Consider the following 17,801-nt stretch of genomic DNA (forward strand, 5'->3'; position numbering starts at 1 on the left):
CAGCAGGTAGATTTGTTTATCCTCTCGGAAGCTGACACAGAGCAGAGGCCAAAGCCAACAATCATTTACATGCAAGGGACTTAACCCAGCTCTGGGCTCTTCCTCTTGCATCTTATCGTGTGCCAGGGAACATGAGGCAACACAGCACAGGGACACCTAAAACAAGGTGCCACTTCACCTGATATACACCCCTGCCAGGGTGTTCTCAATCTACTCAGGCACCCTCCCTCCACACAGGTCAAATGGTTAGCTAGTAATTAAGACCATACTCTCTCAAACAGGCTTAGAGAAAATTAACCAGCAGAGCAGTGCTGTACCCCAAATTCCTCTGATTACCTGACTCTTGATGCCTTGCTGAGTGATGAAAGTCTTCAGGGCCCCTGTTTCAGAGTTCTGAGGATAGCCAAAGTCCAGGATTTCTACAGAAGGGTAAAAGGTTAGTTTAGAGTTTCAACGTACAAACACATCAACTATGCTTACCATTCCTATAAGGAGAGAGGCAACTAGTGCACAGATACTGCTTACATATTGAATTTCTGGATAAGTTGCTGTAGCATTCCTTATCAAGAGAAAAGAATCATTCTTGCTACACTGAGTTCCCAGAGCAATACTCTGGAGTCGAGGGGTGGTGGAAAGCTGTCCAAGTAATGAATTTGCCAGTTTTTAAACACAACCATACCTCAGGACTAAATATCAACTAACCTAGCCATGTGCACAGGGCACACTGAGGAGTTCTTCCAAAAACATCCAAGGGACAATAGAGGGTTTATCCAACACCACAGCAATTTTATCTTTGCAGGGTTTTTTTTTTTAAAGTTTTGTTCTTATGAAGATATAATAAAACCCAAAACCTAAAACAACAGCTGAGTAGCGGAACTGAAGGATGAGTGTGAGAGGGAAACAGATCTTAACTACACACAGTGCACTTAACACCTACTCCCCTCAAAGAGGAAGGGAACAATCCACAAGAGATTCAGAGGGGAAAGAAAACCACTAACATGATACTGAGCAACACCACACTGGGAGGTTTGATGTCACTGTGCCCGCTACGAGACAGCATTGACTGACCAAAGCAGAGAACAGGCAGTCTCTTGGTCTGCCCTGAGGGAACAGGGAAAACATCAGTCACTGTGACCCTTGGCTAAGAATCCCAGGACACACACTGTGGTGCCTTGTCTGGAAAACACATTGAAACAGAACTAATACAAAAATGCTCATGATACGCGAAACAGGGGCAGCTCAAGGGCAACCTCCACAAGCAGGCTGATATCACAAGCAGCTGAAGGGACACTATTATTAATCTGTGGTGAAATTGGGAGCTGTATCAGTGGGGGAGGTAGGGCTGGGACAGAGAACATTGCGTTTTATTGATTTCCTTCTGTTCAGAATAGAGCCCAAAAGGCAACTTACTAGGGGCAATCAACTTCAGCCCAGGATGACTGCTACCATACACTGCTGGAGCCACCTGAGCACTAGCTGGCCTTAGAGGTGCTCCTGACAGTCCTCTTTATACACCTCGGGGTAAGGAAAGCCTGACATCTACACAGGATCCCCATAGAAGCTGAGCTCCAGTACAAGCTGTCTCAGTTATACAAGTGCACAGCTCCCAACACTTCAGGGAAGTGAATCAGCAGAAGGCTATGGGCTTGAGGTACCATCCACATTTGCAGTACAGGTGGCATTAGAAAGCCAAACAAGTAATTTTGAACTCTGCCACACATGTTAAAAATACTTCAAGGATTATTACTACTTCATACTAAACTAAGGATTTCAGAATGACCAAGTGCAATATGCCATAGTAGGTAAGAGAAACATCTCACCATCCAGCAGCTCATAGATAAGCACGAAGTTGTTCTTTATGTTCTCCTCACTGATCTTCCCAAAGTAGGCAGTCATCACGTCACACATCTTGTAGAGAAACTCGAACACCATGGCAGCGTTGACATTCTGCTTGGTGACAGCAGCCAGCCAGATGTTGGAGCGCTTGACATGGAAGAAACTTGTGCGGGCGATGTTGGTGACGGGCGAGCGCACCTGCTGCCGTGCGTGGATGACATTGACGCGGAAGGCGTCCACGGCATTGCGCCTACGAAAGCACCACCAAAGACAAATCAGCACAGCAAACGTGAAACCAGCCGGCTGCACAGTTCTGCTTATACCATTACAGTCAGACACTGACCTACACACACCAAGCTCACCTAGGAAGGGTGCCTGGGGATGTCTCTAAGAGGGACAAGTGAAGGCTCTGAGCAGAGTTAGACACTAAATTCTGTACAAGCTCAAGGAGAGAGAGTGCTACTGGTCTCTAGGGAGCTTTGGACTACAGTCTAACTGTAGCCAGAAGGAGAAGCAAACCTCCATCTGGAGTAAGATGGCAAAGAAACTTTCCCTTCAATTAACTTTGACAGCACTCCCAATTGACTGCCATAGCTGGAAACAAACACATTAGCAAGTTATGGCTCGAAGAGTCCAGTTTTGACCAAACACCTAATTGTTGTCTATTCTGCAAGCCCAGGCCTTCATAGTCTTGCCCCAAAGCAAGCTGTAGTCTCTCAAGATACATGTCAATGGCAGTTGCTCCCAGACATAAAACCAAGGAAGAAACAGCAAAACTTGCCTGGGTCACTCAAGAGATATCAGTGCCCAGGAACACTCCAGAAGGGAGCTTTAGTTCTCAGATCCACCTCACCTCCACACCCCACACACCTTGGAGGGCAGGCTCAAAGCAGCAGGAGGATCAGGACCACCGCTGGCTTTCCAGTTACACGTCACCTCAAGACTGCTCTGCTTCAGAACAGGTGTCTTGCATCCGGACTCAGAGTCCCCATAGTGCAGTGTGCCAGCAGTACTGCATGGTCCAGGACTACTTACAGTCAAGGGTTCTGCCCAGTGCTGAAAAAGTGCTGTGCAAGCTGCCCACAGGTGCTGCCATCTTTGATCCAAACTGTCTATACACTAGGAACAGGGAAAAAAACCCTCCTTGCTAAACAGGGATTATGAATGACATTCTGGATGCCAGCTCTTCTTGCACACTGGTCTCCTTATCACATAACTACAAGTCAGAGTAAACTTCCCAAATTAAGTCCATCAATCCTGAGAATACAGGAAGGAAGCCCAAGTGCTTTATATGACAAGACCAAAACTTAAAGCAACAGTCTACACACAAAGCCAAGGCTCATTTAGTCGTGCTTTATTACTCATACTCTCAGACACTCTGTAGAACAGGGGGTCTGACTGCAGCATCAAGGCCATGGTACTGATTATGCAGAAACATGTTTGAGAGCAGACAGTAGTATCATCCTTGCAAGCAAGGATACAGGCATACAAATGCTTGTAAGCACTGAGGGTTGTCAACAATCCAACACACAGTTCCAAGTTAGAAAACAAAGGATATTCAAAGGAACATATGCTACCACAGCAGGTGTTTGCTCCTTGAAGGTCTGGGGATGTATGTAGAAGTTTCATCAGTAAACATGCTCCCCCATAAGCAAAATTCTGGCTTTGAATAATTCTCAGGTTTTATTGCTCCAGAAGGTTTGCAAGTTGGAGTCAAATTACTATTTCATTTCTACTTTAGTTTTTCCATAAGAAAGTAATTTAATCTACTATAAAATAACAATATCTAAAAGCCCCAATCCTCCCCTCCAGTAAGCCTTGCAAGGAAAATTCAGCTTGTTCTGGAGCATTAGCCCTCCCAGCCTCAAGTTCTAACCCCCTAGAAGTAGCACCAGAACCAGTCACCAGACTGGTGCACACTAGAGGAGAAGCCTCAGGTCAGGGAGGCTTTGCTAGCACACCAGGTGCCCACTGTGCAGTGCCAGTCGTGGCCTACCACGCGTCTCTTACCTATTGCTACAGCAGCCAATGAGATGGGATGGACAGAAATGGCGCCAGCGGAGAAAGGAGGAGTGACAGCAACAAGAGAAAGGGTTAGAAACACACACACAAGGCACAATGAATCCAAAGAGATAAGAAGAGACCAAACAGCACCCCCTCCCCCTGCTCCTTGGCGCAGAAGGCCAAGGTGGTATTGGATGGACAGTAACAAGCTACAGCAGCAATGAAGCCCTCGCAAGGTACAACACTGACATGCCACAGTCAGGCTGTCAGCATGGACAGACTTGTGTTTGGCTGAATTTTAGGGCTAACTGGGCATTTAGTCCAGCTGAGCTGCACCTGTATCACATCAGTGATACCCAGTCTGCTCTGCTAATAAAGGTAGCAGGCCTTGGGGTGGAAAAACCCTGAAGCCTCAATCAGAGGCATCACCTGGGGACCGCAGAGTATCAGGTATCTTCTTCCCAGTCTGCCTCAGGACAGGGCAACAAGTCTGGGTGGGAATTTCTATGATAGTACTTCTCATTTGAAGGTGTTTGGGTCGATGCTTTCTGGTTTGGTCCAGCCAACAGGAAATACAGCAAGTTTGATAGAGCTGGAGCACATCTGGAGAGATAGGGCACATCCTGCAGATTCAGACACTGCTCTATCCAGCTTGCACTTTTTCCTTAAGGATCAAGAGCTATGAAGCTGACATGAGGTATTAGAAGCTCAGAAACCAAACACCTATTACATTTAAAGTGCATGCAGTTTGTCATGTAAGCTGCTCAGTTTCAAATAGCTTAAGTTTTATTACATATCTGCATACTTAAATGCAGGTAGGTTCCCCAACAACTAAGTCACTGAAGAACAAGGCACTCAAAAATTACAGCAGAGCCCTCCATGGTATCCTGAATTAAATGCATGGTGTTTTGCCTTTTTTTTTTTTTTAATAAGACTGCTTATACATGCAGCTAGCTGCTGTATGGACAGATGCGCTACATGCACCAAAGCCATTCTAAGTTGCAAGCAAAGAATGTTCAAGTTTTGTGGTACTTCTGCCTTTAACAAAGTCAAAAGAAGGATATCATCATTGTTTGTCACTTTGGTCGTTACATCTGAACTAGTATGTACTTTTTAAGGCCCTTAAACTGTGCAAGGGGAGGTGTTCTCATAACCACAGATGATCTTTAATATCTCCCAACTCAGAAACTGAGGCTTCAGAATAACAAAGGCAATGGCCAAGACCAAGGAGTCTTATGGGTCAATCGCTCATGAAGACAGGGAGCAGATATGCTCATTTCCTCTTCAATTACTTCCCAACAAGAAGGGTGGGTTCAGGCCTCAGCACTTCAGAATTACTGCTTAGGAACTAAGAACTGTGTAGTATGCTAGAAGTCTACTACTCAGTTGTTTGGTTAGAGACAGAACTCCTACAGTTGAGTACAAGCTACAGTATCATGGCTATTCCTTTCCCTCCCTCCCACTGAGGGTTATGATATTAAAAGCTTTTAAGCAGACCAGACATTAATGCTAATGTTCAGACTAGGAAATTGAAAGATTCTCAGTTTTTTGATTACACCACAAAATAAGACACAGCCACTTTGTAACAACTTTTTCTGCAATTGCCCTTCCCTTCAGTCTGTTTAAAAAAATTCAAAACCAGCACTGAAGGCCTGTTTGAGAAGAAATCCAGCACCTTGGGGAGCAAGCTCGGTTAACAGCCAACACCAGCTCCACCTAAGTCACAAGACTGACACTTTCACAAGAACTGAACGGATGATTTCACTCAAGGGGACACCGACTCCTCCAGTCCTAGAGAAAACACTGGAATATTTTTGGCACTCTGCCAAGTGAAAAAGTTAAGATAGGATCAAGCAGGAAATCCCATTTTCTAGCTTTGTCTGGCCAGCCAGCAGGAAGTACTTTATCACGTACTGAACACAAGGCGTTCACTTTATAAGAGAAATGAGCCAAGATAAAAAGCAATAGAATATCACATTAAAAATACCTACTTTGCTCCCCAGTTTGCATCTCCACAGCCATAATGCCATTTAAATTAAAAGGCCTTCTTGAATAAACACCAGTTTGAGAACAATCTTGTAAGTGTTTCAAGTTTGCAAACAATAAAAAAATATTTTTCCCAGAAACTTCAGTGAAAGTGTCCCTAGTCCCCACTTGAAACATTCTTGGAAGCTACCTATAATCCAGACCAGCTTAGGTCAGTCACTGTGATACCAGCTTCACAAAGTCAGTCCTGTCGTAAGAACTGCCGTGAAGAGTTTCAGCTAACAAATACTGAAGACTGATGAGAGTTTGTACAGTAGAAAAGAGGCAAAACATCATAACCACTGGCTTTCTGCTTGAGAAATACAATGCTTCCTTGGCTCAGCTATGTGTGGAAGTCCTGGAATAACTCAGTCAACCTTAGAACAGGTACTTTGCCTTAGCTGACCTAGAACAAGCGAAGAGACTTAAAAGCTCATTAGGTGAAGCCTCATTACAGGCACTGTGTTGACTACTCCCTCGATGAAACAGTACAAGCCTTGACTAGCTACTAGTTCTACCTCAACTTTTAACCTCCACTAGACAATCCATAACCAGATGGGACATACTCTTCAGACCAGAGCAGTCTGAAAGCAGACTGGCTTGACAGTTTTTTGTAATTTATGGCAAGAAGTTATTTCACAGCACATCCTACCACTAGTCATTGTGAAGACCTGGTACAAACTACTTTTTCCTAAACTGGCCTGAAGGCTCTCTCTCACTGACCTTTGAATTAACATCTACCACAGCTCTGCTTCTGTTAGCTCTGTCTTAACTCTGCCAACTTAATTACTAACTTCCACCTAATGCCTGATACTAATGGAAAACCCACTAGGAAGAGTACCATTGTGCACAAACCCCTTAAATTTAAGGTTTTCAGCCCAAGCAGCACCATCACTTATGGTTCTCTACAGCACTATCCACTGCCTACAAGACACTGTATTTTTAGTAAGATACCTTCTGGGAAGTAGCAGCCTAAGGATTGCACAGATCCAGTCTAAGTGAGCATCATAACACTTGGGGGAAGTGCAATAAGACACCTACAACCTACTGAAGGTTTTCAGGGCTTCCCACAACTTTAGTTACCCAATGGATATAAGCTTTTCACACACAAGGCTGCCATACAAAGCTGAGGGACAGAAAGCCAGCTATAGGAGTACAGCCATGGCTGTTATGAGACTGCTTGCAGATAAAACTTTCCAAGACCACAGTCTCCTGAATGCCTGTACTTGATGTTAGACATCAGTGCCTGGAACTAATTGAGCCCTGGCTGTAGTGTGTGGCAGACAGTTCTCACATTACTGCTCCTGTACACTTTAGTGATTACAGTGAGGTAGGCTCCCACACTGGCAGTCCATGTTGCTGAAGCATTTGGAATAATGGCCAGATCTCTACCATCCAAAAGAAAGTCCCAGGTTTGGCTGCAGGCCATCCTTCACTGTAGGTGACCAGGGCTTAAATTTCTTTTTTCTAAGCTAAGCCTAGAGCAGCAAGTTGAGTTGCAGTCTTACATGCATGCACAGCTAATGCAGAACAAAGCAGCTCTGGGTTGTTTACCACAACCAAAATGAGACAAAAATGCAAAGACCAGGGATGCAACAGAAGCACTTACCCGATGTCATCCCGGTAGACGCGAGAGATTAAAACCTCTCCTTTGTGATTATAGATGAACAAGCCTCCGATCATGATGGAACTTTAGTTTTCACTTCCCATGTTGCTTAACACCTGAAGCAAGAAAGAGCATATATTAGTACGCCACACAGAAACCATTTGTAGCCAGGACTAAAGCTTAAAACTGGCACTGAAATAGAAGCTGTCTTACTTCTCATTCCAAAAACCAGCATGGATAGATCTGTCCTCAAGGACAACTATCCAAAACATACCCCTTGAATGTAAGAAAAAACACAAGCCTGGAACTACAAGTAAATCAAAGACCCCTTACTTCTACTATAAAGTGTCTATCTCCCTAATGACTGAGATACAAATCAGATGCAATTCATAACTCTTTCTGCATGCAGTTCACACAAATATCTGAGATGTCACCAAGCCTATCACCACAGGACAGGGGGTTCCTAGCAGCAAGCACATCTCTGTTTGTTACCACTTTTACATAGTTTTTACACATCAGTGTAAGAGCCTTTGCTAATCCCTAGCAGCCATATGGAGTCACACTTCAGAATTCAAACTGAGAGTCATTTGGCCATGAGGTACCACTGGAGCAGGAGGTCACAATCATGACTCACTCGAACTGGGAAATAGTCCCTCAGAAGTTACCCTCCTAAACTGCTAATCTTCTCTTTCTTCAAAGGAAGACTGATTTGGAGAGAGTTACAAAGCTGGTAGACATTATTGTTACAGAAGACTTTTTAAAATGTACAGCTACTTCACCAGATCCCATTCCTGGAGCCTTATGCATTCCCATTCACTTAGGTCAAGGTCAAAATACCCACAGCAGCAACTGCTTGGTTGGCTTAGTCCCAGGAAGAGAACTGCAACTGTGACAGGGCAGGCCTTGGGTGATCACACAGGTACTGCTTAGCTTGGGCACTGCAGAGCATTAGATAACAACCATCTCCACACTGCTGTTTGGGTGGGTTAGCCTACACCCACTGGTATGGGCTGGGTGAAATGGATAGGGAGAGGCCGACCTAGAGACAGATGCTGACAGTGAACTGATACGTGTCTGCTCAGGAATGCTGCAATGACAAAGTTAAAGTGACCCAGCCTTGGATCACCTCAAAGGTCAGGAAAAAAAGAGAATACAAAACCAATACACACATCAGAGGGCCTAGAGGACTTCTGGATTATCAAGAGTAATGTATCCTCTAGAAGTTACATCCAATAAACTACAGTAGCTGCCCATTTAAAGGAACTACTGCAGACGCGAGTTCTGTACTAAACCAAGGTTTATAGTGCAGTCACTAATTTTAATTTCAGCAAGATGAAAAAGGAATTTTAAATTTCCTAAGCCTTTATACCAACATTTTTAGCTACATCTAGTGAGTCCTCAAAGAATAACACTACTCATACTTCTCTGCTATAGGTCTTCAGCTTCCAGACGGCTGCTTCTGCTTATTAAAAGGGAAAAAAAGAGCCAAAAAGTTAATCATTAAGTCAAAATAGAAAGAGACAAGCAGTTTTCCCAAAGCTCAGTAGTGAGCTTTCTAGCTTTTATTCCCACATTCTGCTGGTCAAGTATCTCTGGCTACTATCGTGCTGCCTTCTGCCACTTGTCAGTGGCTTCCTGTGGCACTGTCACCAACATTTTTTCATGTCTGAGACTCCATCTAGCACAGAAGAGCTTTTCAAATATGGTTTTCTTCCATTCCCAACTGTAACACTTTATAACTTCGGGACACAAGTATTTAATTTACTTCCAGGATAAGTCTCTGTAACCAAACCTATTAAGACAGAGGCAGCACATGGTCCAAGATTCCCATGTAGTTCGAGTGGGAAAAGCCTTTGTGGCTGCTCACTGTCTCATGACCAAGGCTACAAACTGTAGTGGCAGCAATATCAGCATCCCCACAGCAGAAGACAATCCCACTGGTCAACTGAACAAACCCAATTGCTCAGATTTAAGAAGTGGCTGTACCACAGACTCACAACTACTTACACAAAGCACATATAGTCTCAACAGGCATGAAAAGGCCATGTAGAGGTAATGTGCAGAGCTGGAACCCAAAACATGGAGAATTGAACACAGCTGCCCAACAAGACAGGCAGATGCTGAAACATTTGCAAGGTCATTCACACAGGCCAAACAATGAAAAAAATGAGAAACATTATGACAGTGAAAGCAACTTGTTACCCACTCTAGAAAATGCTTTCCTATCTACTAGTTTTTTCATTCCAGATAAGAAACAAGCATGTGTTTTCAGACTGCCACAGTGCTGGCTTCCACATTCAGATATGGACTATTGCAATCAAAGGTGAAGAAGAGCTCCCACGTTCTCTTTAAGACTTACATTGTATAGAGCAGCTTCCTGGAAGCTTATGCAACTGGGCAAAGCTGGATCATAAGAATCCTACAAACCCTTTCCAGAAGAATCCTAGAAAGCACATCCTTGAAAAAAAATAATCTCTCCTCTTGGGTTTTAATGCTGCTTAAGTTATTTGTTTCACTATTTTTAGTATGAAGGAAATGTCTGCTGTGATGAGCAACAGGATCAGACATGCAGCATATACAAGACAAAGCCTCTTGCCAGCATGACAAGCCAATCACTTTTTGAAAAAGCCTTGATTTGAATATTTACTAGATAACTATAAAGCACGTAGAAGATTGCTGATCAAGCTTTGCATTGGAAATTAAAAGCCTTCTCTTAGGAAGATCTACAAACTTTAAATGTTGACTGAAATAATTATGCCATGCTTTCTCATATGTTAGGTTAGAACATATTCTGTAACAGCTTTGCTGAAGTTACAGGCAAAAAAACAGCACTTTTAATTGCATCACAGTACCAAGCAGCAGAGTCAGCTGCTTCCTCATCTTACACGTTAGTAAAAGCATGTTAGATAGAGAGTAGATAGACCATGATGCAAATACTTTCAGTCTTTAAAAAATTCTTCATCAATGCAGTGAAATGCTAGGCTTCTTCCTTATACAAAATAAACCAGGAGATGAGCTCAAGCTTCAGACTTCCCATGCAAAGTTAGCTCCTGGTTCCACCTTCATTGGCACGTTTAAGAGCTGTATTGGTTCATATTGCAGAGCTATTGCTCAGTGTCTTGTCTCCAGTGTTGCCAACAAAGGGACAGTCAAGTAACAGAACAGGTCAAAAAAACACAAAAAACAACTCTCGAGGAGTTTATTGATTTAAGAGCTCTCGATGGATCTCTTAAAAAATATTTGCCCAGCCTCCTCTCATCAGCAGCATCCCAGGGCAAAAACGAACAAACCACACTGCAATTTTTTATAACAGCTGTACAAAACAACCTCCTTTCTGCCTTAAGCCTCCTTTTTCTTCTTCTCCAAGCTTTGTCTAGCGGCCTCCAGTTCAAGTACAGGAAGAAGCAATTAAGAACTAGCCCGAATACTCTATCTCCAGGCCACTCAGAATTTTTCAAATCTCCACTCCATCACACCTTTTCCAGAATTAGATGTTCCCACCTTATTCAGTTGTTCTTCAAATGAAAATTGCTTTATGCTTTCATCATTCTCAGTGCCTTCCTCTAAACACTTCGCTTCTGGAAGTGAGCATAAAACTGCACAAGTTGTTCAAAATGTAAGCAAAGCACAATACAGACAATGTGACAATCATACATAGCCCACTTTGATCTTTTCCTAGTGATTCTCAATATTTCACTTACACTTTCAAACTATCACTCAGCAAGAAGCTATTTCATCATCTGTCCTAACTCCAGGATCACACTGAAAACACATGCAGTATAAACCCCTTGCTGCATGCACTCCCATCTAATGGCATCAGAGAACAAGGAAGTCTCAACTACACAAGGTATTTAACACAATTATAAGCAGATCTCCCTTGTCTGATAAACTTCAGCCTCTTGAAGAGTTCCAAGCATCACAAGCACAGACAGCACAATGGCATCTACACAACTTACAGCAAGTTCAGTTCGGTGCAGGGCTGCTCTCTGCCCGCCTTCACCAAGCTTGCCCACGATGGGAGTTCAGGGAACATGGACAACATTCCAGTCTTTTGCTCAAACCTTGCATTAAATCCCTTCAAGACACAAGATCAGAGTGACTACACTCCCTCTCCACAACAGAATTACTTCCATCAGCTCATGGAAGCATGTCCACACAGCTGGAAACTCAAGAGGTGGAATAAGTAGCCCAGAGATCTATGAACAGAGAGGAAAGCTACACAAAGGGCAGAATGCAAAAGAAAGTTGCTTAAAGCTCAGCAAGAAGAATGGCTCTTTAAGATGACAATGGCTATCCTTGAAGTGCCTGCAGTGAAAATAAGCCTGCTTTGTTTTGATCTTCCTTTGTGTTTCAAGTTCCACAGATACTCCTTTCAACGATTTCAAGGTTACATTGTAACTAGAATGAGGATTTTAGTGGTACAGTTTAGACATAGTACAATCTTCCACGTATTTTACAATAATTAATAGTTTTCTTTACAGATCAGCTTTGGAAATGAAAGATCCTAGTGCTTGCAGTGGTTAAGAACTGCAGGGAAGAGGGTTGAAATTAATTTCAGGCTGACATTCAGTGACTCATGGCTGCTGGAATCAGAAGGCCTCAGAATAAAAAATCCAGCACAGGAGATGGGTACATCTGCTCCCTGTGCATTAGCAACATGACTCAGAAAGCATTGCTCAAGCAGCTTTCAATGACTCATTCTGCTCCTCTCCACAGCCAGCCTTTTCTAGGGAACTTGCTCTACACTGGTTCTGAGTTTCCTCAGCCTAATATCTCTCACTGTCAGACACAGTTTAAGAGCAAAGCCCACCACTTCTTCAGCTGTTTACCACCAAGTGCCTGGAAACCAAGATGACTCTAGCTGAAACCTTTGGGTTAATGATGCATCAACTGCATTTTCAGAGCTTGGCAGCTCCTCTCCTTCTGTTTCACTAGCTTGAACATATGGCAACCTGCTCCACACTGGTAGCTACAGCCCTGTTTTCTACTTACAGTATGGATGGATTTATTCTAGTTAAGGTACAGGGATGATCCACATGCATGTTGAATTCACACCAGTTGGTGAGTAATCACCTTAATTTAGGAGTAACAGCCCTCTCCCAATACACTCTGCATTCTTCAAGCAGCTACTGGGGTAGATGTAACATCTGAATGCAGCTCCTACAAATACTTAAGGCCAGTAGGCTTCCTACCCTCCTGCCAAGTGCTCGCATTCCCATATACTTCCATTTCAACCCATAAATAGAAAAGGAGCATGAAGGGCATCACAGACAGACCACATACTTATATACATGCTTATAAACCCACCAGGAGTTAAAATGACATGGAAATTACTTTTCAGAATGCCTTTTTACTCAAGTGAAGATGAGAGCATTAAAATATACTTTTAGAGCAACTGTGGCAAAGTTACAGCATTAAGACAGCCAGCTACAAAAAAAAAAAAAAGTACATGTATAAAAACAAAGGCTGGGATGAAGATTTTAATGCATTTCAGTAGTTACATAACAGAAAAGCAGCAGGATTAGCCGGGCCTACAATGACTGACACGTTAACGTGCACTTTCCTAGGAATCATGCGTACTTGCCTCAAACGTCTCAGCGCTCCCACTGTGCAGGGGATGTGCATTAAGCACCCCTCTCTCAAACCACCACGACATGCTGGATGAAGCCCCAGAAGTCAGTCTGCAGCAGGTAAGCTGCAGACCATAACCAAGGGAGTCCAGAGAAAGATAAAGACACGATAAAGCACAGTATCTGAAAACCTACTTTTGCTCACTGATTCTATCATAGATGGAAAATGCTCTGTTTATTAGGTCTGACCTAAAAACAGGTGGTTCTCCAAAAGTCAGACTTGTCCTTTCAGGCCTACATTGTGCCACCCACTTGGAATGCATGGGTGAAGTCAGGAGCACAAGCTCAGGCAGCAGGATCATGTTGCTGGACTGTCAGTTTCACATATTGTGGGATGCAACAAGTGGCTGGACTGGGAGCTACCTAGTGAGATGATGCACTAAACCTGCATTTATCAAGTGGAGATACAGCAGCTCCCTTGTGCAGCATGTGATAGCTCAGCCTTCCTCTTCCATTTCCTCTTCATCAATTCTGATTTAGAATAGCTGTTGAAAAATGAACAACATGCAGCATGGAGCTTTCTTAGACTAAACAAGGCACACTAAGGAACCAACTAACCAGCACAGTTTGTTCCCTCTGCAGGTGTTTGTTTGTATCTGCAGCAACTCTTTCAGAACCATCACAGCACACAGTACCAATGCTGTAGTTTCTGTCCAGTGCACTACCCTCCCATGGTCTCTCTACTAGAGAAGCCACAGCATCACACCAGCAGTAAGACACAACTGCAGTATCAGTCATCTGAATTCTAGCCTAAATCCCAGATACACAGATATTCAAATGAGTGATTTTCTCCAATACCTTTGTTCCATAACCTGAGGTCTTTCACATGACACCACACAGGCCATTAACCCTTCCCTGCACCAGGAGAGACAGTGCCAGCTTCAACCTACACCACAAACTTTGGAACAGAGTTCTCTACCTTTTGCAACTGCATCTGCACAAGTAAAAACAAACAAACAAACAAACAAGCTGATCTGGTCAAATTTGTTGCTTAGGAAAAACAGTGACTTTTTAGTCAGTTTTCTGCAGTGGTAAAAGGAACACGGCTGCAGTAACTCCAGTTTCACATCCAAGGCAAGAGATACTTGTTCTAGCTCTAAAAGAATGAGGAACTGTCTAGAAGAAACATGTCACTAGCAATGTAATGTGCCTACAGCCTAATGGTACCAAAGTCACTATAAATTTTGGGTGTATATTGGTATTTCTGCCTCAAGAAAGCACAAATGCACTTCTCTGAATCCTTCCATGCCAGCTTCTCTAAGTCCAGCATAGGCAGAAGCTGAGGAACTCTTGAGCCAGCCTGTTTGCTCTCAAGGCATCTGCTCAGCAAACCCTGTGTCCTCTCTTCAGAGGTGCAGTGGTGACACAGCAGCTCAAGAATAACTGCTCAGGAGCAATGTGACTGCAGCAGTTCTTAGGCTGCCCCTAACAACGTAACTACAGTTTCACATTATCACCCACCCCAGCAGCGCCAGGATTTGATGAGCACCAGTAGCATCACCAATGAACACACTTGTCCATTCATTTTAGGGGGCAACTTATGGGATCAGCTGTTATTTTCCCAAGCCAGTTGTGCGGGTGATATTCTTACCACAGGGATACCTGTCCTGGCACTACAGATGGGGAAAATAAGCCTTCAACCAACCACTGACAGAGCAAGCCACTGAGGCTGGATGAGCAGAGCTCAGGGACTGCTGCTCACCTGAACAGCCCTTTTGGCCACAGCTCCACTGTGAGACAGGCCATGAGCTTCATCGAGTTTCCTGTACCATCAAGTACAGGGTAAAAATAAACACAAGTTGATCAGTAGTGAGCCCAAGACCCAGCTACTTGGACTTTGTCACTCCCATTAAGGGGCTGGAAGTATCCCACAGCACAGACATCACTTAGCTTGAATGCAAACAGGAATGCTGATTTCTGTAATCTACAGAGCACACCCAGGAAAGAGCAATCACAAGTCAGTTCATAAGCTGGTGTAAAAAACCAACCCCTTTAGTAGTCTATTAAAAGACAGTTTGGGTTCTGACTTAACAGTAAGTAAGACTTCTGTGCATTAATGAGCTTATCTAACTAAGCAGTTCAAGGTACATTAGCTGCTGAGTTCTCATCCAGGAAGAAACCAGGAGAGGTATTGAAGCTCTTGAGGGCAAATCACCAGCTGTAACCATTTCTGCATTCCAGAAATCAGTATGATCTTGGACAAGTGACAGTAGTTGAAGCAGGAGGGGGATTAGTCAGGCTGCTCTGGCAAACTGGAGCTGAAGGGAAAATCCATCCTTCCAGGCTAGCCCTAGCCCTTATCCTAGCCCTACCCAGAAGACTTAAGGCTCAAAACAATGCCATCACCCCACCAGCTAATCTAAGCACCTAAGCTTTGCTTAGAGGGCTGCATTAGCCACTTTCCAGGAGGCCGTGGGCTGCACTTGGTTTTAAACAAGAGCATCTACAATCACTTCATCCTGGGGAAGACAGGCTGCATAATTTACTTAAGGGGCATACCCTGAGCTAAAGAGCTCCTGAGATAAACCCATCAGTTTCAGAGAAACTGTTCCTATTTTAAACCAAATCCCATAAATCCCCATAACCAGTGGGCAGAAAGAGAAGCACGTTCTCTTACCAGGCTCTCCTACAGCCCACTTCTGCGTGCCATACTGCATGCAGCCAGTCTGAAGAGTAACAAGAGATAAATACTGGGAAACACAAGAAGCTCCCTTACTCCAGCAAAATATCACAGGTACAGCATTTAACACACCTCTCCACCATATTTTGAGCCCAACCTTATGTGAACAGCCCCAGTGCCTTCTTCTATTTCTACCAGTTCTACCAAGGCATTTCTAAAGTCAGTTTGAGCTACTTGCTTTTTACTCTTGAGCTAGAAACCCGAACAGAGATTTGCTTCCTGTGCGTCTTCTACCAGAAGAGATTAGAGGCACAGAGTGGAGTTTGAGTAAGAGCTTGTATTCTGCACACCACTAATGGTCTAGGTGCCCTGATGTGTCAGGTTTTCTCTCTCTACTCTTACTGGAGAGCAGGTAACTGCATTTCACATTCTGTGCCTCTGCCTGCAAGCTTTTAGCTGAGCTGCCAACCTCCTGCCAAGATCAAAATAATACATGACTTGCCAGTAACTTTTGACTCAGTAGGTCACTCACTAAAGGAGAGAAGCAGACTCCGCCTTAGAATCCAGTTATATTTTAGCACCACAGGCTGTACTTCCATCCATCCTTCAGTTAGGCCCAAGAACAGCCTTTAAATACTCTAATGGTCTTCAGTAGAATAAGCTTAGAAAAACAGTGCAAGACATTGTGCTGCAAAAGACAGTCTTGGCTTTACCTTCTCTTGATGCAGGGATGAAGAAGGCAAAGTTTAACTAGGGTCACAGGAAGTTTCTTTATAAAGCCTGTTTTGTTTAGTGACTGTTCCTGCTCCATCAAAAAAAAAAAAAAAAAGAGATAGTATCAAACTAGAATGCATTTCCAGTTCCTTGTGTTTCAAAGAATGTAACCCTTCACAGCCTCAAGATTCAACTCTCCAAAAGCCAGGACTGTGCTCTTTCGGGAGGAGGAGGCAGCCGGCCATGATACCCTTCAAAGACACCCCAACGCTCTCCCTGGAACATGGCCATTCTGCAGACCAAAGAACACCAGGTACCTTTGTCACTAGATGTCAGTAACATGGCATTTCCTACAGAAGAGGAGTGATGCCTGCCTTCTGACAGGAAAAATATGTAAGTAGACAGTTTGGCAGCATCTCTTCAGATTTGAGATTGTCCCCCCAAGCAAAACTCACAGGGACACACACAGCTTTTACTATAGGAAAAAATAGTAGCTACAGCTCTGACAACATTCAAGCAAATGTTGCCCAACCAAACACCACATAAGCCCATATACAGTTAGAAGCCTGCAATACCTAGACTTCCAAGCCACAGTTAGAAGCCTGCAATACCTAGACTTCCAAGCCACAGAACCATCCAGACTCACCTATCTGGGCAAGTTCCAGGCTCAGATTTTGGCAGCCTGAGGCTAAAACTTGATAGCAGCTTTGTCATACTAAAGCAAGCAGAAAACAGATCATGGATTCACACAGCTTATGGAGAGAACACTAGATCAAAAGCAAGTCACTTCCCAGTGGGGAGAGAAATCAACTGCACTGAGCGATAAACACAGGCTATGCTTTCCGCAGTTTTACGGAATCCAAAAACCTAGTCCTGGGAAGAATGGATGCGGAAATGCATCCAGAAGAGCCGCTGGATAGGAGCCTGCTTTAAGCCTCAGAATAAGCAGTTCAGCATCAGCAGCGCTGCGTTCTGCCTCAGCAGGTTTTCCAGGGAGGAAGCAGAGTGCAAGCCATGACCCAGCTACCTCACGTTTGGATCAGTAGTACAGGCAAATAATTCTCGGAGAAGTTCCAGCCCGATCCGACTGCAAAAAACCTTTGCTCAGGCTGACCTGACGCATCGGTGCCGGCCTTCCTGTACCACACACAACCCGACCCCGTCCCCACCCTCCCCCGGTGCAGCACCGCAGGGCTGCCACACAAGTATTCCAGGCAGAGAGCTAATTAACAGCTGCTAATAAACCCCCTGAACCCCAAGCAATGTACGAGCGAATGATGGGGTCGCCCAGCACCCACTCAGAGGAAACTGAGAAAAAGCCCTCCCGGGCGGCCCCGCTTCTCTCCCTCCCTCCCGGCTCCGGGGG

At 44.1% G+C, this 17,801-nt stretch overlaps 1 protein-coding gene across 8 annotated transcripts in view; it reads right to left on the reverse strand.

Moving 5' to 3' along the window:
- The window catches only part of AP2M1 (adaptor related protein complex 2 mu 1 subunit), a 27,002-nt gene extending 9,896 nt beyond the window's left edge, over positions 1 to 17,106 (reverse strand). For 4 of the 8 annotated variants that reach the window (XM_008644527.2, XM_008644528.2, XM_017726983.1 and 1 more), the window contains exons 1-4: positions 17,082 to 17,105; positions 7,475 to 7,587; positions 1,821 to 2,086; positions 337 to 419 (exon numbers count right to left, since the gene is read on the reverse strand). In XM_008644527.2, coding sequence (XP_008642749.1) covers positions 337 to 419; positions 1,821 to 2,086; positions 7,475 to 7,548 — 423 coding nt within the window. In that variant the 5' untranslated portion in view covers positions 7,549 to 7,587; positions 17,082 to 17,105. Of the gene's footprint in view, positions 1 to 336; positions 420 to 1,820; positions 2,087 to 3,846; positions 3,853 to 7,474; positions 7,588 to 17,081 lie in introns of all 8 variants that reach the window. The other 4 variants (XM_008644526.2, XM_017726981.1, XM_017726982.1 and 1 more) reach the window with 2 other exon arrangements.
- Positions 17,107 to 17,801: the final 695 nt, after the last annotated feature.

The sequence above is a fragment of the Corvus brachyrhynchos genome, unplaced genomic scaffold (genome assembly GCF_000691975.1).
Source record: "Corvus brachyrhynchos isolate BGI_N302 unplaced genomic scaffold, ASM69197v1 scaffold162, whole genome shotgun sequence".
Classification (NCBI taxonomy): domain Eukaryota; kingdom Metazoa; phylum Chordata; class Aves; order Passeriformes; family Corvidae; genus Corvus; species Corvus brachyrhynchos.